The 23,698-nt window shown below is 44.3% G+C and overlaps 1 protein-coding gene across 1 annotated transcript in view; it reads left to right on the forward strand.

The window, feature by feature from the left end:
• Positions 1-23,698, forward strand: part of LRCH2 (leucine rich repeats and calponin homology domain containing 2) — a 2,522,829-nt gene that overhangs the window by 828,198 nt on the left and 1,670,933 nt on the right. Inside the window, exon 3 of the mRNA XM_044057297.1 lies at positions 11,515-11,599. Within this exon, the coding sequence (XP_043913232.1) occupies positions 11,515-11,599 (85 nt within the window). The remainder of the gene's footprint in view (positions 1-11,514; positions 11,600-23,698) is intronic.

A 23,698-nucleotide genomic window follows, 5' to 3' on the forward strand; every position in this document is an offset into this window, starting at 1 on the left:
TTTCAGCCCCAGAGTTTTATTCTTGAAATCCAGTTTTCCCACTGCTACTCATAAGCCCGAAGAACCAAGTAGCTTTAGTAGCTTGCTCGAACCACTTGAATTTATTCTTCTTGGATTCATTCCCCCTCAGGTATTTAGGAAGACATTGTGCAACAGGAAGCATTGACTCCTCTACAGAGTCCCCGTCATCCATTTGGACAGTGAGAAGGACTCTCTTCCTGCATTCTCCCAGTGGCCGCAAATGTGGGAAGGCTCTGTAAATGTTATGTTAGAGCTGAGGCTGAGCAAACCAGCCAGCCAACCCTGTGTATTCTCTGTAGAGAATGCTGCAGAAGTCAATGTTAAGTTGTCAATCTCGCCTTCATTCTTGCTGGATGGGTTCGGAGCCAATCCTCGGCTCCGACTTGGCCAATACTAAAGCTCGAGAGCTAATTCCACAGGCTCGAGGCTACCCTATATCCCACAATGCTAGGCGGTAACTACTCAGATCTCGTTTGCCGCTATAGCTGACGAGGTGCTTTTCTACCGGCTCAGGCAGGTGAGTTAGACTTTTACCTTATTAGGTACTTCTTAAACCCCTTTTTTTGTTGCGATACCATAACTTTTTAGTTTAATTAAATATTTAGATTAATCGACCCCTGTTTGTCGACTCTTTTTTTCCCTTTCTTCCCTTATCTTGTAGGCCTTCGGCCCCTACCCTTCCCCCAGTCCATTAGTGACTAAACTAGTTGTCTTCTTTTCTGTTAAGGGCTTGTGTGTGTGTGTTTGTGGCTTTAGCCTTAATAATTTAATTTAATAATTTTTTCTGTCAAGGGTGTGTCTGTAGTGTGTTTGTGTTGTGTCAGGCACTCCTTTTTACAATGTCAAAAGACAAGGTCTCAGGCTTCAAGAAGTGTGACTCGTGCTGTCAGAAAACGTCTCTGACAGATGGTCACACTTCTTGTGTGTACTGCCTGGGGCCTTTGCACCTGCAGGACTCTTCTGCTGTTTGTCATGGGTTTAGCCCTAGAGTCCTGCAGGAACGCAAGAATAAACTGATTTTGTGGGGCTTATTAAAGCCTGAAGGCCCCCCGACTCAGTCTGTGTCGGAGAAGCCTTTCAAAACTTCCAAACAGTCGGCTCCGGTTCTAGAGTCGACTGCTGGAAAGACTAAGTCGGCTTCGACATCGGCTCTGGCTGGAGCCGATGTTTCTAAGCCTCATACTGTTACCTCAGCTCTGGCTGGAGCCGAGGCTGATAAAACTCCGTCGGCTCTGATACTTTTATCGGAGCCACAGTCTAGGAAGAGGTCCAGATCCCCCTCTATTGGCTCCGTGCATTCGGCGCCAGGATCCCCTCTTCTTTCAGAACGAAGCCATAAAACTCATTCCTCACGGTCTTCCAGGTTATCTGACCAGGATTTGCAAAGGGTAGTGAGTAGACTTCTCAAGTCCGAGGCACTGGCCCAAATGCTGCATAGCCCGACTCACCAGTCAGTGGCTATTTCCGTTCCCCAATACATTCCTCCTCCGACTCCTTTGAGTTCAGAGCCAGGGCTTGTCGGAGCCATGACTGTCGGTGCCGGATCCGATACCTTCCTTCGGCTCCGTCCTGCTCTGATCTCCTCCTTGAGGGATCTCGGCGCCGGGCTTCCTCATCGGCTCCGAGGCGAGTGGCATCGGACCCTTGTTCGACCCCGCTCTCCTCTCGGGCTTCGGCAAGTGAGTTCGGCTCCGACATTGGCTTCGCAGCCGTCCCTGTCGGTGCCGGGGAGGTCCTTGTCTCTTCGAGCGGGGCCTCTGGCCTTGCCTGACAGGGGTGCCTTCGAGGTCATGCGGAGCGTGCTAGAACCAGGTTCTGCCCCACAGTCAGCTCCTTCAGCCCCTCCATCTACAGTGCCTGCGGTGATTTCTACTCACCCCCTTGTCTTAGACCGCAGAGAGCCAACTCCTCAAGTTTCCCCATTGGGAATTTCCTCCTCTTCCGAGGCCTCTCCTGGCCCTGCAGGAGATCCCCCAAGGAAGAGGCAGTGCAAGAGGAAGTACATTGACTCCCCTGAGTCTATCACCTCTGACACTGACTTAGAGGAATCGAAGGTTCCCCTCGATCCCGCTCTGAGGATGTCTCCTTTGCTGACATCCTTGAGATCCATAAATAGAGGGAGAACTGGCCAGCCCTTAACCCTTTGGAGGATGAGTCAGTGTATCTTGAGGCATTTGGCTCTCGCCCTTCTACCTCCTGGGTGTCCACTCCCTTTGACCCCCTTATGGAAGTGGTGGCAAGGAAGGCTTGGACGGCTCCTGACTCAGTGGAACCCACCCCGAGGAGACCATCTAAATTTATTACTGCCCCCAGAGATAAAGATTTTTTATCCAAAGGTGTCCCTGTTGATGCCATGGTGGTGGCTGCGGCCACTAAGAAGGAGTTAGCTGATCCTTCGGTTCCTGTCCATCCTCCTAATAAGGAATCTAGGACCATGGACAGGTACGGCAAGCGGATGTTCTCATCAGCGACCTTTTCAATGCGGTCGCTGAACTACTTATGCCACTTCACTGCCTCCAGAGAGATTTACTCAAGGATATGGGTGAACTGATAAAGGATCCTACAGCTGAGGGGTTCAAAGACACAATGAACTCCCAGTTGGCAACCCTGAATTCCATCGTTAACTCCTCCATGCGGCTGGTCTCATATGCAGCAGATGGGGCGAGTAGAGCCGCAGGCACAGGTGTTGCCTTACGACGTCACACCTGGATGCGGCTATGCAACTGCGGACCCTTTCAAGACGTCCTTCACCAATTCTCCCTTTGATGGATCATCCTTTTTTGGTCCACAGGTGAAGGATACATTGACCAGGTGCGAGGTAGAAGGTAAGACTCTCTCTGCTGTAGGAGTCCGTTTTTCTACCCCTTCTAGACCCTATCCCAAAGGTCAAAGGGGAGGAAAGATGTGGTTCCGCAAACAATCCCAGGGAGTCTCATCTGACGCACAAGGCCGATTCCCCTCTAGAGGCAGAGGGGGGAATAATAATAGACGCCGCCCTAGAGGCAGAGGAGGTCCGCAAAACCAGGGTAGCAGAGAGAGATGTTCTCTGACAAACTCTTTCAGCATCCCTGAGGGGCTGCCCGGCTGTCCACCTTCAGAGGCAGTCAGGGGAAGGTTATCACTGTACCCAAAAGCCTGGCTTTCTCTTACTCAAGACAAATGGGTACAGTCGATCATATCCAAGGGTTACAAAATTCCCTTTATTCACATCCCAACCCAACCCAAAAGATCCCTTCCAGATGTTCCACCCGGTCTAAGGGAACAAGCAGCATTAGAAATTTCAAAGCTGCTATCAAAAAGAGCTATCCAATCAGTCCCGGCAGACCAGCAAGGATCCGGAATCTACTCCAAATTCTTTTTGGTACCAAAGAAAACAGGGGACTGGAGACCCATACTGGATCTCAGCTACTTAAACAAGTATGTCAGGAAAACAAAATTCCAGATGGTCACGCTACAGTCCATTCTACCCTTCTTGGGTCAGGACAATTGGATGTGCTCGATAGATCTTCAGGACACGTACTACCACATCAAAATGAACAGACGCTCCAGGAGATATCTCTGCTTCAGGCTGGGAGCCAGTCACTACCAGTTTAGGGCCCTGCCCTTTGGTCTCACTACAGCCCCCCGTGTGTTCACCAAATGCATGGCAGTGGTCGCGGCTCACTTGAGACGTCAAGGATTCCAGGTATTTCCATATTTGGACGACGGGCTCCTTACTGCCACTACCAGACATCAGCTTCTTCTATCCAGGGACTTCACCATCCAATCTTGCCAAACTCTAGGCATTTCGATAAATTTCGAAAAATCTGCCTTGTCGCCTTGTCAATCTATTACCTTTATAGGCGCCACCTTAGACACACTCAATCTTTCAGCCAGACTCACAGAGCAGAGAGTGTCAGACATTCGGAACCAAGTTTCCCTTCTCTTACAATGCAACAAAGTCAAAGTCAGACTAGTTTTGAAGGTGGTAGGACTCATGGCAGCAGCTATTCCCCTTCTCCCTTTAGCTCGCTTTCACATGAGGATCCTCCAATGGATGCTGTTTACTCAATGGTCCTTTCAACAGCTCCCGATGTCCCATACCATATTGATAACTCAGTCATGCAAGAATCAACTGTCTTGGTGGATCACATCACCTCAACTTCTCCAAGGAAGACCCTTCACTCCCCCCCCCCAGTCGCCACGTTGACAACAGACGCCTCCCTGATCGGGTGGGGGGGGGGGCATTATCAGGGCAGGACAGTCCAGGGCACGTGGCAACCTTTCGAGTGCCACTTGCACATAAACGTCTTAGAGATGAGAGCAGTGCTTTTAGCGTTGCAAGCCCTTTACGACTCTCTTCCCACTGGGACTATTGCAATTCAAACGGACTACATGTCCATAGTGTGGTACATCAACAAACAAGGTGGAACCAGATCATACCCTTTATGTCGAGAGGCACTCAGACTTTGGCAATGGGCGATCTCTTCTCAGCGTTTTCTGATAGCAACGCACATTCCCTGCAGACAAATTGAGCAGAGCAATTCTCATGCCCCACGAGTGGTCTCTAAAGAAATCAGTTCTAGAAGAAGTATTCCTAAGATGGGGCCAGCCTTGCTGCGATCTTTTTGCTACTCCCCAAAACAGCAAGTGTCACGACTTCTTCACTCTCTTCCCGTTACCAGGCCATCCCACCAGAGACGCTCTAGTCCACGATTGGCCCCGGGGACTTCTATATGCCTTTCCCCCCTTTCCATTGATATATCAACTAATTCAGAAAGCCATCGCCTTGAGAGTGACAATGATCCTCATTGCCCCTTACTGGCCTCGACAGATATGGTTTCCCTTTCTTCATCGTTACCTTTTGGAGCAGCCTTGGCATCTGGACCCAGTACCAGATCTGATAACCCACCAATCGGGTCAGCTGCACCAATCTCTGCCTTCTCTAAACCTCACAGCATGGTTTCTCCGATTCCAACCTTAGCCAGGCTTCCCTCAATATCTCGCTCGGTCCGAGATATCTTGATAGCCTCTCATAAATCTTCTACCTGGAAGATTTATAGTAGCAAATGGAAACGCTTTTATTTTTGGGCAACATCAAAAAACATAGATCCATTTACTGTACCTATCCAGTCTATTCTAGACTTTCTAGCAGAACTCTTTCATTTAGGATCTTCTGCATCTACTATTAGAGTTCAATTGGCTGCCATATCAAATTTTCATGTTGGTGTTTCAGAGTCTAGCATCATGGCTCACAAACTCTGTAAAGCCTTTTTAAGGCGTATTTCTTCTCAAACCTCCAATCAAAGATCCCCACCAATGGGATTTGAACTTGGTTCTGGCATCTTTAATTCTTCCCCCCTTCGAACCGGCGGCTTCATGTTCTCTGAAGTTGCTTTCTTGGTAGACACTTTTTCTGGTAGCTATAACTTCAGCGAGAAGGGTATCTGAACTCCATGCTCTGTGCAGTCGTCCTCCTTACATAGTGTTTCACAAAGACAGGGTATCCCTCCGTACTAATCCATCCTTTTTGCCTAAAGTTTCCTCTCAAATAAACCTAAACCAAGTTATTGATCTTCCCATCTTTTTCCCTAACTATTCAAACAGGTCAGAACAAAAGCTACATTTTATGGATGTTTATCGCCAACTTAGATATTACTTAGACAGGACTAAACAATTCAGGAAATCTAATCAATTGTTTCTGTCATATGCGGAAGGGAAATTGGGCCTTTCAGTTACTAAAGTATCCCTCTCTAGATGGCTCACCTCTACAATTACCTTCATCTATGAGATCAGAAATCAAAAACTACCCTCAAGACCTAGAGCTCATTCAACTAGGGCATTAGCTACATCTGTAGCTTTTCAGGATAGGCTGCCAATAGATTCCATTTGTGCAGCAGCCACCTGGGCTTCTCCTCATACATTCATTTCACATTATAAATTGGACATGGTTTCCAGAAGCCGTGCCAATTTTGGTTCCACTGTTCTCAAGAGTCTGTTCCGATAGGCCACCCGGGATAAGGTGCTAGGGACACGGTCCCATCCAGCAAGAATGAAGGCGAGATTGACAGCTTAACATTAAGAAGTTGTGTACCTACCATAACGTTCCATGTTAGTTGTCTTCTTCTCGCCTTCTTTCTTGCGTCCCACCCTCCTTCCCCCAAGCCTGGACAGACCGACAGGAATTCAGTTTGTGTTCTTCTTCTGGAAGTTGTCATTCCCACACATTCTTCCACCTCTTTTATCCTTACTGAGGTCTGCCATACTTTTACGCAAATTGTTTTGAGGTGGGTTTCCCTACTCCATTCTATGGAGACTAGGATTGCTTGGTATAGCTATCAAACGAGATCTGAGTAGTTACTGCCTAGCATTGAGGGATATAGGGGAGCCTCGAGCCAGTGGAATTAGCTCTCGAGCTTTAGTATTGCTCCGAACCCATCCAGCAAGAAAGAAGGCGAGAAGAAGACAACTAACATGGAACGTTATGGTAGGTACATAACTTCTTATTTTATCCCACCCAGCAGTCTAAATGTGTGGTCTCTCCACTGACTGAAATTTTAGGAGGAAATGCTAGTGTGTATTGCATTGTTCCAGGGATTGGAGTTGCTCTTTGGCAATTCATGAAACAAGCACTTGATACCAGCTCTCTGAGGTTTCAACACGCTAAGTCCTGCAGCTTACTGTCCAATAAAGGAAACTAGAATGGTTAGCTGCTTGGGAAAGCACATTTTTGCATCCTGCACCTTTTCTGTGAACTGTTTGGCCCATATCATAGTTTTTTCATGAAAAATGTCTGTTGTGATGCTCCATACCATATGCCAGTTACCCGACAGATAAATTAAAGGGGAACCTCGTATCCCATTCAACTACAGTATTTGTAGATGCAGATAGGCTGTAATACTGCAGAGGTTAGCTAGAACTGCTGTATCCAGCATTGTTGTTCACTGGTATATATAATCTAAGATAATAAACTTTGCAGAAGTTACCAATGAAACTATCAAGAATGCACCAGTCTAAGTACCAGTTTTGTTTGGGCTTGAGATGAAGGTATGCATGGGGAATGTAAAGGAGGAGACTAGAGTCTTACAGCTGCTGGTATGAAATTTCATATACCCATAAAGCTCTTTCTCAAAAAAGCAGAGAAGCTCATGTCAGATATGGCACACATGTTGACAGCAGCAAAATAAACAGCAGTTTAGAAAGAACCATAAAAAACAGTTTAATTTCCAAAGATGCTGCAGGCCCCATGGCAGGAATTGGCAGCAGTTACTGGGCATTTACAGTTTATGTGTGGCTGGTCAGCAGCAGTCGTGGGACCTAGCTCAGCTTCTGCCTTCTTAAGACAGTCAGGAGTCATTTCTCCATCCATCTCTTTGTATGGAAAGCAATCACTATGACCAAGTGAGTGAACATGACTATATTCAGGAGTTGCAGAGTACCTTGTCTTTTAACCCTATTGTATCCATAAGGTCTCCTTCCAGACATCCCACCATTTCAAAAGAAAGTGATTGCTTGAGAAAGAAATCCATAGATCTAAACACAATCCCTTTGTTTATAAGCTGTGCAGTATAGAAGTACTTTCTAACAACAATGTACACTTTGGTCAAAGGCTAGGTCACTACCCACAGAGATACTTTACTAAAAGGATACAAGGCCTCAACAACTTGTCCTACTTGGACCGACTCAGAGCCCTGTCAACGTACTGTGTATCCAACAGACTGCTAAGCGGTAATTAGTGTCTGGCTACAAGGTGTCCTCTGACACAGTACTGATGGATTTACTTCACATTAGCAAATCAAATGGCTTCAGAAATACTCGTTCTAGGGATCGAAACCTTTTCTGCTGCATCAGCAAAATGTTTTGGAGGGGCAGGTACATCTCACTGAGGATACCACTGCCCTGGAACAGACTTCCCATCCACATAAAACAAAATTCATCCCTGTCTGTATTCAAGCGCAACTTGCATCTATGGATGGGAAACAGAAAATTTACCCTAGGACTGCTTCCTGTACTACTAACAAACAGAGGCAGCTCTTAAATACTTTTCCCAAACACGGGTCCCCTTAAATTATTTATGGTATGATCCCATTTATTCTCATTAGGGGAAATATGTAATTATCGACTATGGGCTGATTAAGGCCAAACTCTAACCAAACAGGATAGGTTAATTTTGAGCACAAGAAAAGAAAATTGGCTAGGCTTAAAGTGGCCTACAAGGGCAGCTGGCCTAGTACTTGTGCATAAACCTATAAATGGAGGTACCAAACCTGGTAATCAAACAAGCTATGCAAGAGGTCTCACCAGATCAAAAAAAGTCCAGATTGTACACCCAACTGCTGTTAGTCAGAAAAAGACAACGAACTACAGGGCATTCTTTTATTTGATGGGCCTAAGCATATTCTTCCCAAAGGAAGACTTTTAAATTGCTTCTGTTCAGTCAGTCCTTTTGTGTCTAGCTGAAGGGGATGGGATGTGCTGTTTTTGACCTCCAGGATATCTAGTTCTTCATAATAGCCACCAAGAAATCAAAGAATTATTTGTCAGTCAGTCATTATCATTGCCATACTATACTGTATAGTCACCCTCAGTCCCCATGGTGTGCACCAAACGCAGGTCTCTGATCACTTACCACTTGTATCTGTAGGGAGCCAATTTGTTCTTACGTGTAGATAATGGTTTCCTAGCTGTTCCATACATTTAGTGTTGGTCAGGACATCTCTGATGGGATTATTCCAGTCTCTAGAAATAACCTGAATCCAGTGAAATTAGAACTGCAACTTCTCCAGTCACTACTATGCATAGGTTGCAGTGTGGAGACAGTTATGCAGAAGACTCCTGAGAAAAGAGTTATGGCCTTAAAAGCTGCTTACTTTTCTTTTTCAGTTTTCCACAGCAACAGCATGCTTTTATTTAAGGTATTTATGGAGACATACAGAATCTTATGTGAGGAATTATGAGTATGGCTAAGTGCTTTGCATTGAGCACTTTGAATCTAGTGGTGTCAGAGTATGGATCCTGTTGAGTATCAAATCCATATTTTGCAGTCTTGTGTATACCATTTGGCATGTTAGATGTACATCAGCAGTCCTTCATCTGTAATTCCTTTCGACCTTACCCTTACATGGCAGCAATCAATAGTCATAGGTTCATAGGTTCATACTAGACTCTCTGCCCGAGGGCATTTATAAGCCTAGCCCATAGTTTTGTGGCTTACGCCACCCCCTTAGTTTGGAGAAACTATGCCCATTATTTTGCTGTGCCTCTGTCGAGCAGTGACACTGAGGTAACCCCTGGGGTGTATCTGCGATCTCCCATCCATTGGTCAAGATTCCTCTTGAACAAGGCCAGCGAGGTGCTCTGCCTCACATAAACCGGGATTTTGTTCCACAGCATAGGGAGTCTTTGGGTGATGAATCTATCCCTCCAGCACGTCCTATTAATAACCGTGTCGAGGTTTAAGTCTCCGCCTTGTGGCTCTGAGGGATCTAGATTTTTGAGATGAAGCATGTTCATCAAATCTGGGTTTGACATGGCCTTGTATGTCAGGCATAGGTCACCTCTGAGCAAGCGGTAAGCAACTGAATATAACTGGAGTTCTTTCAGTCGGGCAGCATAAGACAGATTTTTGAGACCCTTTATCCTTTTGGTGAGGAACTTTGTGGCCTCTCCAACTGCTGCAAGTGTCGGGTCAGATACATTCGAATGGGGCATTGTACCGATCATTGGTCTGATGAGTGATGAGTATAGGGAGACTATGACTTCCCTTGATCTAGATGTGAATCCCTTCATGATAAGGTGGGCAATGTAGAAGGTCTTCCTAACTACTTTAGCAATATGAGTGTCGAATGAAAGGCTACTGTCAACCTGGGTTCCCAGGTCCCTAATAACTTCTTCTGTGTTCAGGGATTGCCACCTATATGGTAGCTAGGGGTAACCTTATTTTTCCCGAAGGGTATGACTATGCATTTCTTGGCATTTAACTTTAGGCCATGGCTCTGGCACCAGTTATCCGTTTCTGTGAGACCCTTCTGAGGGATATCTGTGTCGGATGTGTTTTCCACTACGCCCAGTTTGCAGTCATCTGCAAACTTTGTCAGCCATAATCCTCCTGTGTTTGCTTGTACTTCAGAAAAGTAGATGCCAAACAAGAGTGGGCCCAGGACTGAGCCCTGTGGGACACCACTTGTGACAGGCTTTGAGTCTGACATGGCGCCAGCAACTCTGACCCTGTGGGTTCTGTCACTCAGCCAGTTTGCAACCCATCTTGTAATGTATGGGTTTACATTTAAGTTGATGAGTTTTTCAATGATACCCAAGTGAGGTATTGTATCAAAAGCCTTCGCCAGGTCTAGGTAGGCTGTATGGACTGCCTTTCCCTCGTCAATGGCCTTGGTGACCGTTTCGAAAAAGTCAACCAAGTTTAGAAGGTATGATCTGCCTTTGACAAAGCCAAACTGGGTTGGATCCAAAGTCTGCAAGTTCCCTATGTCTTTATTTATAAGATCCATTATGATCCTCTCCATGGCTTTGCAGATAAGGCTTGTCAAGCTAATGGGACGGTAATTTCCAGGGTCGGTGGAGGCACCGCCTTTGTGGAGTGGGACCACAGTCGCTGGGCGCCACTCCTGGCACGATCCGGAGGTGAGACTAAGATTAAACAGCTGTCCTAACTGTGGGTTTAATTCCTCGTTGAGTTCATGGAGCACACAGCCGGGGACACCATCAGGTCCCATGGATGCTGTGTTCTTTGCCTTGGAGAGAGCAGTTCTCACCTGGGCGTTAGAGATGTTTTTGGGGGGCTACAATCATTTGGTATAGATATCTCTCCTTTAGGGGGGAGGGGGGGGACAAGTTTGCACTGAACCTTTCAGCCAGTATGTTGGCAATGTCTGTAGGATCAGTAATCTTCACATCATTTTGAACTAATTCTGAGCACATCTGGGAGTTTCCTCCTAGGTTTCTGACATAGCTAAAGAATGCCTTATGGTTGTCTTTAGAGTCCTTAGCTATTTTTTTCTCAAAATTAGCTTTGGATGATTTTATGAGAGCTCTTAGCTTTTTACTTATAGTGATCAGCGGTGTCTTACCTTTTAAGGATTTTGCTCTATCTTGTAGTAGCTTTCTCCTTTTGTTGTAGAGTTTGTTTATGGCTGGGGTCCACCAGACTGGATGCTTGCCTTTGGTACAAAGAGTCTTTGTTTTGCTTGGGATTGCCTGATCCATGCAGCCCTGCAGGTGCTGGTAGAAGGCATTTGTAAGTGATTCAGCGGTTTGAGTAATGTTAACCGCTGGCTCAGGGGCCTTAAAGGAGACCACACTAGTCTTTAGAAGTGTGAACAGATTATGTGTCAATGACTTGGGCTCCATTATAATACATACACCCCACTAAAGGTGATACTTCTACTGACTTCTCCAATTATCTGGCATTTGAGGGGGACATTGCCTTGGGCATGCTGTTCATTATGTCTGCATGTCATTGGATGTTTCTCTTCATATAAATTTAATGGAGATAAGGACAAGTAATACTGACCTTTCAGGTCTTTGAAAACTCTCTCCCAGTGGAAGTTCTAACCATACATGTGAATAAGATGGTAAGTGCGTGGCATATTAAGGGAAAACCTGATCCTACCTTGTTTATACCAAGAAACAGAGAGTGTAGGCTGGTCCAGCAGTTCTTTTCTGGTTGCCCTCAGTATTATAATGGAGCCCAAGTCATTGACACATAATCTGTGCAGATGTCTGCTGCTACCCCATCAATGGTTCCTTAGTGCCTTGGTGACAAGGAAGATGTTCTAAATTGGGGAAACCCTGCTGCAGTCTGCTTGCATTCACAGTCAACAACAAGTATAGTAATTTCTTCCTCATTCCATCACTGGTGAGACACACCTCATTGGGGGTGTCATAGCCTATAGGAGATTAATCAGTCTCATCTATACTTTTCCCACATTTTATATGATGGTGAAATTTGTACAGAAGGTGACAGAACAAAGGTAGCCCACATATCTTGCTATTACTTGTGGAAGATCTGGTTCCTCCTGCCTGTGCATCATGTATTAGGGATGCTTCTGTGTTTGAGAACCACAAAGAAACTGCTGTCCCATCCACTGGCCAAGTATTGCCCCAGACCTTTACTCCCCAAAGCTCACCATTTGGATTCTGTGCTTCTGGTAATTCAGAAACCATGTTTCTCAGATGGAATGGTCACTCTATTCTTCTCTTCCCAAAACCCCAGAATAAGAAAGATTTGAAGACACAGACAGACATGTTTCTCAAGGTGGTCTAGTGCTAAGGAGATAGATCCCTTTCTTGCACCTTCTTCCACAGTGATTGACATAGCGATGATTTTTGACAAGTGCTTCAAGTTTCTCTTCAGTTAATTAGTTCATTTGGATGCCACCTCCAATGTTCAATGGAAACGAGATCTGGTGTCCTTAACCTTGAAAGCTTCCAAAGCCTTTTTACAGGGAAATTTAACTGAAACCTATTCTAAAATCTAGTACCTCCTTGAGGCTTGTACCAAGTTATTGAAAAATTGACACATGCTTTCTTTGAAACACTAGCTGCCACAGGTTTAAACTGATTTGTAAAACACTTTTCTTTTCTTGGTAGCCATTATTTCAGTTAAAAGAAATCTCAGTACTTTATGCAGTTGTTGCTTTATTTCCTTACTTGATCCTTCACAAAGACAGTTGCTCTTATGTCCAAAATGTCTGTGTTTACAGTTTCAAATGACTCCAATTCAAACCAGTATACTTGTGTACCTCTTTTCTGTGGTCTACTCTAGTCTTGAAGTATTTGCTATGCTGTATAGATGTCCATTGCCAGCTAAGATAGTATGTGGGATAAAAACACCTAGCTCTCTATTCCCCCTGAGTCCTTGGAACAAAGGAGTTTCTGATGGAAGATGGTATTGAAAGCTTTGGACATGGCAAGGAAAATGGAGGAGAGTGAATGGCCATTGTTTCTGAAATGTTTGATAGAGTTTGTGAAGCTTAAGAGAGTTGTAGTGGTACTGTTAGAGTTTAAAGCCATGTTGGGAATTGGTTAGAATGTTATTGGAAATTAACTAAGGCATGAGTTGGGAATGGATACATTTCTCTAGAATTTTGAATAGTGGAGATGACAATAGGCCTGTAATTGGAGAAGTCAGTAGAAGTATCACCTTTAGTGGGGTGATGTAGGAAATTTTCCAAATCTTGAGAATGTAAAATTTTTGGGTAATGCTTCTGATTGATTTCAGAACTGATGATGTACGTATGTAGATGGCTAAATAGATAACTTGCAAATAAAAAATGAACATAAATTAAAATACTGTCATCCTTAAACCGAATGCATGGATTTATTCCATTTGAAGCTTTCCCCTCTCTCCAGACACACACTGTCCAAGAATCTGATAGCTGAAAGATAACTGTCCATGTTTTTTCTGAATTATTAAACACCTTTGCTTTTGATCTAAGAATTAATTTAGAGCTTCATGTTAGAAAACCAGTAGAAGGCAACTTCTGAGGCACAACCATTGAAAGAGTAATAACTTTGGAGGTTCAAAGCATTGAAAGAGAGTTAAGTTAGAGGTTCTAGTAGAAGGCAGTTTGTAAGTCAGTAATTTCAGAAGTACAGGAGTTGGAGAAAAGTTGCTTATTAAGAGTATCAACTCATCACTGTATAGTATGGCATTAAGCCAGTGCCTTCAAAGGTAAGAGCAGTAATACAGATTGAAAAGAGAAATGACATGAGAAAAAAATGCTGGGAAATGCTGTGTACGACTGTAAGTAACATGGCTTGTAGTTTATAGATGTCCTGATTGAAATCACTGTTGAAGTATTTCTAACATACAGTTTATTACCACTGTCATCAGAAGACTATAAGCAGATCACAAAATGTCTTTTTCCCTAAACATAATTTTGCAAGGAGGAAGCAAGCCCTTCTGCATTTGCAGGTGAGGGTTTGCTTCATGCAAAAATTAACTTAAATTTCTTTTGTTTTACTGTATTTTTTAAAACTATATATATTTTTGAAATTATCTTTGATAAAAACTGTTTTGCTGGTTTCGAATTTTATATAGTCACTCTTTTGTACATCTGTTTAGGCTTTCGTATTATAAAGCCACTCTGACTTTTTACATTGAAAAAACATTGCTTGAGTTAGCCTGGTGTCACCTTTGTTCCACTGTATGGTGATAGGAAGAAGTAATGCTAGGATGCTTCTACCAGGCCAGAGACTATGCTGCTCCTAATACTGCTTGCCATAGTTATTGACGATAGGTGCTGTTAGGTCCTTTTCACTGACCAAGGTTGTCTAAGTAAGCCTGCTGTCATATGCATTTTTGAATGTATTACAATGAGTAAGAAGCACAGTTTGGGTGTTATAACTAGTCCAGAGATGATGATGCTCAACACTCAGCATGACTTAATTATTGACATGGTTTAGGAATGGAATTGAAGGGTAATGTTTTTTCTTGAGTATTTTGCATAACTAGAAAGGAAGTGAAACTGGTTGGAAGGTTTCACTGTTGGTTGTAAGTTTAAGTTTTACAAAGTGGAATTATTGTGTGGGAAATCTCCACATATCGAGTGCAAATACATTTAATGTAGAAATTGATTACCTGGCTATAGAGGAATCCTTTTATAGGGAATACATGCACAAAGAAATTTGAGAAGAGCATATCTACCACAGGTTACAATTAGTTGGCAGGTAGTGAATCAATTTATATTTGATGGATACTGGTTTTAGGACAGCATTAGGATTAATAATGGAAAGTAATCTTTGACATTATAGCTGTACTAATTGAAATAATTGTTTTGGTGCCTTTGATGAAATATATTTACCAAATGCTTTAGAACTAATTTTCTGGACTGTAATATGGTGATTATTAATGATTTCAGAAAGCTTACATCTTGCAAGTAAGTCCAAAACTTTTTTTTCCTTTCATAAGGAATTCTGACAGCAACTTTTACAATCCCTTTATAGTAGTAATGATTATATCTGTAGCTTAAATAGTTGATCAGATACATCTTCTATCCATTCTCATCAAATGGGTACTTTGGATTCCAAGCTCAGGCTCCACATCTTACCCACAATCCCCTTGCTTACACCAAGTTACCCCTTGTTTCTCTTTTGCCACTTCTTTTCTTTGGGTGCAGATCTCTATGCTCAGTGCTTTGAGTGTCAGTTAAGTGTTTTTTTTTTGTCTTTCCCTTTTGGGACAGTGTTTACATTCCTTTTTACATTTTTCTACTTTAGAATTTTCACCTTGCCTATTAAATACAAAACGGACTTCTATCACCTCATGTTGCTTCTTAGGAGTAGACTCTCACCTCCTCACTCTTTATTGTGGATTTGTTTTTGCTTGCAGTGTAGAATATTTGTGAGAGCTAGATACAGTATTTTTTTATTATTGTTGTTTCCATTTTGTGTCTATTTTTTTGGGTTTTCCTGTTGTAAAGATGATGGAGAAACCATCCATTTTCAAAAAAAAATGTGTTCATGGGCACAAAATCCCTAATCAGAATGCCTGCACAAAGTATGTAATATTTAAGGGTATCTCACTTTGATGAGGACTGCTCTGTGTATGCCTCTGTCAGAGCTAGGACTGTTACTGACTGAGGGAACAAATTGTTGCTCAAGGGGCTTCTGCCTGCCGCAGTGGGAGAAGTTCCCCCTTCACAGTCTTCAGTGTCTTCCAGCCTGGCATCCAAGAAAGTTTCAGACAAGAGGAAAAGAGAGAAGAGTACAGGTAAAAACAAAAAAAGTGCCAAAGATCTAGAAATAGTTGGATTCGGCTCCAGCCTTGGAGCTATTCAAAATTAGGCCATCCATTCCTAGAATCTCTGTTCTTTCTGGGACCAGTAAGCACTAGTCTCAGGTCATCCTTCAGGAAAAAAGTCCTTTCACAGCATATCAAGACCCTCATTCATATCAGTGGGTTCCTTCAGAAATCTTTCAGGAACAGATATAGACAAAATTATGAGGAAGTTAATGGGGACCCAGATCCATTTGGAGGTTCTCTTGGCTCTGACCTCTGTCAGAGGCTCGGGTCTTGTCCCTTCTAATTGTGGCTCCTTCCCCAGTTTGACCCTTGGACTCGAGGCATTTGGATCTGAGCATATCCTGTGTTTTGTACATGTTAGATCTGAAGGTTTGAACTTCATCGATATTGATTGTTTCTCTTAACTGGTTGACTCAGTGCCTCAGACTTTAATGGGTCTCGGAGCCAGGATGTTGGGAGTGGAGCAGTAGGGTCAGGCTTCACTCAGTAAGTTTTGAAGCCATCCCTTCCCCTCGGTGATTCAGCCCTGGATAGTGCGGCATAGGCCTCGGAGCCAAGTTGAATACGGTCCTAGGGCCAACCGTTGTCAGGATCCTTGGATACTACATGGGGTGACTTCAGAGCCTGCCTTGGCTTCAGCCTTTGAGACCTTTGAAGGAGTGCTCCTTCAGTCTAGAGAGCAGGCTTCACATTCCTGCTCAAATGTACCCTTGCCCCCACTTTGATCTTTGGGTCTTTGTCCCTCACATTCCATCACATCAGGACAAGCCTCCCTCTGAGTCTCGATGCATTTCACTTTGTGGACTCTCCATCTACCATGGAGTCTTCTCCACAGCATCCTGCTGGAGAGGGTTACTGGAAACCCTTGTGCATAAGGAGGCATGTTGCCACCCCGCAGGAGCCACTTACTGAAGATATTGATTTTAATGTAGAGGAGGCGTTCCCTGTGAAGATGTCTCCTTTTCTAAGATCCTTGAGCTTCTCAGAATGGCTGGTGGTCCACTAATACCCTTTCCCAGTAGGAATCTATATTCCTGTAGACATAAATGATCTAGTTGGCCTGGATATCAAGGCGAGCATGGAAGGAACCAGACATGGTTGAACCCTTTCCCAAGAAGAAACTCGATAAAATTTTAATATCCCCCAAAGAATGATCTTTTTGGAGCAAGGGTCCCACAATTAGTTCTGTGGTCAATGATGGTGGCCACCAAGGAGAAGCTTGAGAAGTACAGCTCCACTGTGCAGCTGTGCATCTCCTTGTCAGGGAGTCCAAGGCATTGAGACAGATTTGGTTTATGCATCAGCGACCTTTGATTTCAGGGCATTGAGTTATCTAGTACATTTTACATGTTTTCAGAGGGATTTGACCAGGTACCTGTCCAAATCCCTCTCTGGGTCCTTATCTGCAGATAAGAAAGCTGCTGATATGCAGCTGGCCATCCTACAGCCCCTATCAAATGTGCTTGTGCACCTTATCTTGACTATAGATGGTGCTATGTTGAGAGCAGTAGGTACTCGAATAGCTGTTAACCAGCATCCGTGATTGCATCTCTGTGACTTCATGGAAAACTTCAAGATGTCCTTTATTAATGTCTTTTATGACAGTTTCACTTTGTTTGGGCCTAAAGTTAGAGACGCTATCTAAAAGTGAGCAAGAGGGGAAGACCTTGTCTGTCATTGTAATATGCTTTTCTACCCTCAGTTGACCTTCTGTAGAAGTCAGAAGGGTGGGAAAAAACTGTGGTTCCAGAAGTCCCAAGATTTTGCCCCAGACGCTTCTTGCTGTAGACCTCTTAGGGGCAGAGTGGGGAACAGTTACATTGAACATTGTCCTGCAGCAGAGGTGGACCACAGAATCCAGGATTTCAGGATCCCTTTTCTGACCGGCCTTTTCAGCACTCCTGAATAGCTGACCAACTGCCACACTTTGGAGTCTGTTAGGGGGCAAGCACCTTATTGCCTGTACATCCATCAGCCAAGATGTGTACGTGCAGAGAATCATAACCAAAGCCTATATGATTCCCTTACCTTCCTCCTTGTTCAAGCAAACTTCACAATGTGCCACTCATTCAATGGAAGGCAGCAACGCAAGAAACGAAATAAGCTGCTGGACAATGGAGTTGTCCAGGAAGACCAATGAGACCAACAGATCAGGAGTCTACTCTAGGTTCTTTGGATGCCAAAGAAAAATGTGGACCTCAGGCCCATTCTCTATCTCAGTCACTTGAACCAGTGTGTAAAGCAAATGGAATTCTGTATGATTGCTGTTCAGTCCATCTTACCCTTGTTGAAGGACAGTTGGAGGTGTTGGGTAGACTTCCAGGATGCATACTTTCATATAAAAATGTACAGATTCTCCAGGAGGTTTCTCAGATTTTGGCTGGGGGTGCCAGTCACTTTCAGTTCAGACCCCTGTCATTTGGTCTCAACGTGGTCCCCTGTATGTTTACCAAGTGAATGACAGTGGTTGCAGCACATCTCAGACTGCAAAAGTTTTGAGTGTTCCTATATCTGGATGAGTGGCTGGTAACTGCTCCCAACAGGAATCTTCTTCTTTAAGCCAGGAACTTCTTGCTCCACCTTTGTTCCCAGTTAAGGATGACAGTCTGGCCAAGTAAAAACTTCAACTAGTTCAAATGATAGAGATCATTGGAACCTATCTGGACACCAAGTAAAGCTACAGATAGCCAGATTACCAGAATCACAAATTCTTACCCTTAAGTATCAGGTGATGACTGTACCCTCCCATCAAAAATCACCAGGAAGATATATTCTACATCTTCTTGACTCAGTGGCAACATCCATATCACCTTAGTCCCTTAGCCAGATTTTACATGAAAGTATTGCAACAGACCCTGGCGGTTCAGTGGTCAATGAGATAACCCATGAACTTTCCAGTGTGCCCCACTAAGATTTGCAGGAACCATATTCTGTGGTGGTTAGACTCTCCAGTAGTATCTCAAGATTGTCCATGTGTTTTCCCTTCTCCCCAGGTCACAGTGACTATGGATGATTCCCATTGGGAGGGCATTTCTTGGGAAAGACCATCCAGGGCATGTGGTTTCCCACAGAGGAGACATTGCCAGGTGTTTGGTCTATCAACAAACATGGGGGAGCACATTCTTACTCATTGTGTCAAGAGGCCGTGAGGGTTTGGAAGTGGCTGATTTTTATTCTCTACTTTCTGATAGCTCGCATACTGGGGAGGTCTAGTGTATTGGTGGGCAAGGTCGATTCTTTTGCCTAATGAGTGGTCCCACATCCCGGTAGTGGCATAACACATCTTCAGGTACTGGGGCTGACTTGTTGCAATCTACTTGCCTCCCTTCCAGCACGAAACACAGTAGGCACTTTGCCTGATCCCCCAAGATGGGTAGCTCCAAAGGGACACTCTTGTCCGTACTTGCCCCCCAGTCTTCTTTATGCTTATCCACCCAGTCCCTTCATGCCAAAGTATTTGCAGAAAGCACTGGGGAGGAAGGCTGTGTTGATTCTCCTTTCTCCCTTCTGGCCGTGACAGGTGCTGTTTCCCTTCTTCTGGTCTCATCTAATTCACTCTCCATAGGTGTTGGACCCATTTTCAGATGATCTCTTTCACCCAGGCACCAAAGCCCTCAGGTTAACTGCATGGTTTCTCCATTTCCTGTTGTAGTCTTTTAGTCCAGGGTTTCATTTTGGTAGTACACATTTTGACTTTGTCACAAAAGCTCTTGACAAGAAAAGTTTACAAGAGCAAATGTAAGAGATTTTCAATTTGGGCTTCCTGTAGAAATATAGTTACCTTTTCACCTCCCATCTCTGTTTAAATTTATGGCTAGCCTTTATCATGATGGAGCAAGTGAATCTGTGTCCATTTGGCAGCCATATTCACCTTTCACACTGGAGCAAATCAGTAAACGGTTGCTTCTTTGAAGTTGCCTAAGGCCTTCTTACGGGCCACCCTCCTTCTCCTGCCTCCTCGTAGGGACCCTAACTCTGCTTGGGATATTGCTGTCCTTCAAGTTTTAATGAGGCCTCCATTTGGACTTGCAGTGTAGGTCCACTGCATCCTTTGGTTCAACCATCCTCTGGAATATTCTTCCACGAGTCCTCCCAAGATTTGTAGTAGGTGGGGACTGTTTGTCAAGGACTGATGGAAAAGTCAACATTGGTTATGAAAATTATGTGCTTAATATAACAATAGATCCGTGTTGTCTGCTTCTGTCTTCCTCAGCTTCCCTCCCGCTCCCAGTTATCATATCCCCTTTTTTTCTGGAGTGACTGCACTGACTTATTGACAAGTCTGGTCATGCCTGCTTCAGGTGCTGTTTTCAGCACTCTAGTGATCATCTTTACTATATAGTAGGCATCTTTTGAATCCCATAGGATCATGGCTTTGTGCTTGTATTAGACTGATTTGAGCATTATCATCATTGACTGTGCAGTCCAATCTGAGAGTGGCAATCCTTTCCACATTCTGAGCAGCGGTAGGCGGATGTCAGTCTGGTATCATGGGTGTGGGTCTTCCTGAGGGCTCTTATCCTCTGCTGTCCTTGATGAGGTGGTTTCTTACTTAGCAAGAACATCCTTCACTTCCCTTTTCCAGGCATAATTGTCTGAGGCAAGAGAATAGCAGGTGGTGTTTGCACTGATGGAGAGATCTCTGAGGTCACACTTGCATATGTCCTTGTGCATTTTGGGTCACCCTTTCAGCCTCTTTCCAGACTCCCTCTCTCCAGAAGGAGGGCTTTCAGTATTTGGCCATCCATCATGTATGAGACATGACCCAACCAATGTATACATCTCTGTTTCTGGAGGGTGAACATAGAGGTGGTGCCTGTCCTCTCGAGCACTGTGCTGTTGGGGATCTTGTCCTGCCATGAGATACTAAGTATGCACCTAAGACAGCACATATGGAATACAGTTGAGCAGCTACTCCTGTTTTGAGTGCAAAGTTCATATTTCTCTGACCTACTGTAATGTGCTGAAAACACAGGCTGTGTAAACCTGCACCTTCCGTGGTGTGCACAGTGAGATTCGTATTAGCACATACTCTTTGTTAGCTTATAAAATATTGTGGTGGCTGTTCCAGTACACTTGTCGATCTCACTATCAAGTGACACGTTTTCAGAGATTGTAGAGTCGAGGTACATGAACTAATGGGCAGTCTCCAGCTCAGAATCGCACACACTGATTAATGGCTCGTTGACCACATTTTGGCCCATCACGTGGATCTTCTTTAAACTCATTGTGAGGCCGAATTCCATACATGCATCCTGAAAGCAAATTATAAGTGACTGAAGTTCCTGCTGAGTGTGAGCCACAATAGCTATGTTGCCAGTGAACAGGAACTCTCTTAGATGCTTCCTAAGCACCCTGGTCTTTGTTCTACACCTCAGCAGTTTGATGAGGCTGCTGTTCATTCTCTTTCAGAGAAAGATACCCTCTGTAGCAGTTCTGAAAGCAAATTTCAACAGAACTGAAAAGATGATTCTAAACAATGTTTTAGCCAGAACACATCCCTGCTTCACTCTGGTGAAAATCTCGAAAGGTTTGTATGTGGATCTGTTGTACATGATGGTCCCCTTTATGGAAGGCCCTGATAATGCTAAGCAGTGTTGGAGGACAGCTGATCTCTGCCAGAATCACAAGCAGATCTTTTCTACTGACAAAGTTGAATGTCTTGGTTGATCGGTGAAGGAGTCTAACAGGTGCACGAGTCCAAGGGTAGGCAGAAGACTCCATGGTACAATAAAAATGGAGAGAGCCAGCCGAGGTGGGATCCCCCGGCCTGTGCCGGGGGTGGGGTGCACTGTTGGCCCATTTCACCCATCCCATCAGGGAGGTGGAGTGTGAGTTTACCCGGTGGGACCCGAAATACTGTGAACTGTGCCTGCACAGAGCAGAACCAGAGGAAACTCTGGTGGGGGTCCATAGTGATTCTGACATGCAAATTGGTCATCCAACCTAGGTACAGGGGCAAAATACTAATCAAGCCATCCAGTAGCTGGTTCCCTCTGATGTTTCTCTCAGGATAGCTGGCACTCAGTGGACACAGTTTTATCTAGTAATACAAATGATTAGAGGTCTTGGGACTGAAATGGTCTCAAACTATTTTCAAACTTTAGTTTGATAAGAAGCCCGACTCGCTAGCTTGGAGCTGGGTGTGGAATGAGAGCACCTAGTGGACCATTTTGGTAAGCAGGTTTGTTCTGCTCCCTGCACTTTTCTTGTAGTTGTGTAATACAGAAAACAATGTCTATAGCAGACTGTTCAGCTCCGAACCCACACTGGAGACTCTGGGTAAACGCTCTGCAGGTACATGGAGCCTTTTCAGGGCAATACATGCAAACTGTTTCCTCCACGGTACAGAGAAGGGAGATGCTGTGATAGCTGTTACAATCACTTTTGTCAGCATTATTCTTACAGATAGTAACCTGTGTTAGAATCCCTCATATCTAGCAGTACACTACTCTCTCTTCAGCACTGGCAAAGTATTGTATGCAGCGCTGAGATTGGGGTACTGTTGGCACGTTTAAGGATTTCTGAGGTAATACCATCTTTCCTGTAGGCTTTTCCAAAAGAGAGTGCTTTTAGTTCATCACTGAGTTCCTCCAAGGTGGGCTCATTGTCCAGTTCAGTCATAGTTGGCAGAGGCTTAATGGCATTCAGGGCTTTCTGTAACTATGGTTTTTCTAACATACAGCTGTGAGTAGTGCTCCACCCAGCATTCCATCTGCTTGGTTCTGTCCTTCAAGACCTCGCCTTTGGCTGACTTAAGTGAGGCGATCTTCCTTTGTTGTAGACCATTGGCTTGCTTGATCCCAGTGTACACTTCTCAAATGTTGCCAGCGTCTGTGGCCTGCTAAATCTTGAAGCAAAGTTGGAGCCATTAATCATTTGCACACCATCAAGTTACTTGCTGCACTTGACTTTGAGCACACCAAAGTGCCTGCAAATTCTCCTCATTGGGAAAGGACCTGTATGCGGCCAGTGCTGCCTCTTTTCAATTACAGATGTCAACACTTCAATGTGGGCTTCAAACCAATCACCACACTTGAGTGTCTTCTTCCCAAAGATAAATATTTTAATGTTATAGATGGCATCCTGTTGTTTTTCTATCTCTTGCCGGTGTCAGTGCCATCCAGGCAGGGCAAAGCCTGTTAAAGTGTTTGAATGAACTTGCAGACTTTTGAAGGATCACAAGTCTTGCCTATGTCACTGCGTGGTCTCCCTTCCTTTTTGAAGTGAAGAAAACCTTTGCAGCTGGATGTTCACCTTACTATACATGGGCAAGTGGTCAGTATCATTCCATGCTGTGCTAACTGCGTCTTACGTTGACACTGCCTAAACTGCTGCGTTTCAGGACAAGGTAAGGCTGGTGCCAATGTTTTGATTTTGGATGTTGCCACAAAACTTTGTGCTGGGACTTGGCATTGAAGATAGTGTTGGTTATGCAGAGGTTATATTGAGAACAAAGTTGAAGGGGATGCTGTCCATTTTCCTTCATCTTTCCTGTTCTGAACTGTCCCAGAATGGATGTCCAGGTATAACAGTCACTGCTAACTTTGGCATTAAAGTCGCCAAGAATGAATAATGATTCTTGGGAAGAGACCTCATTGATGACAGCACTAAGTTCATCATAGAACTTGTCCTTGACTTCCTGGGTAGAATTCATAGTAGAAGCATAGACGTTAAAGATGTTGACCATGGCCTCTAGTTTCAGCACTCCCTCCTTTCCCGTATTTGGTGGTGTGACTTAGCCAATGAGGTCGTTTCTGATGGTGAAACCAACACCATGTTTCCCTAATCTCTTCTGAAAGCCTTCCATGCCAAAAAAAAGTAAAGTCCTTCTCCCTGAGACTTCCAGTGGATGAGAGTGTTGTTTCCTGGAGAGCCACAATGCCCATTTGCAATCTGTTCAGCTTGTTGTTAATGACTCCTGTCTTCTTT

The sequence above is a fragment of the Protopterus annectens genome, chromosome 15.part0 (assembly GCF_019279795.1).
Source record: "Protopterus annectens isolate FY-2018-M chromosome 15.part0, PAN1.0, whole genome shotgun sequence".
Lineage (NCBI taxonomy): Eukaryota > Metazoa > Chordata > Ceratodontiformes > Protopteridae > Protopterus > Protopterus annectens.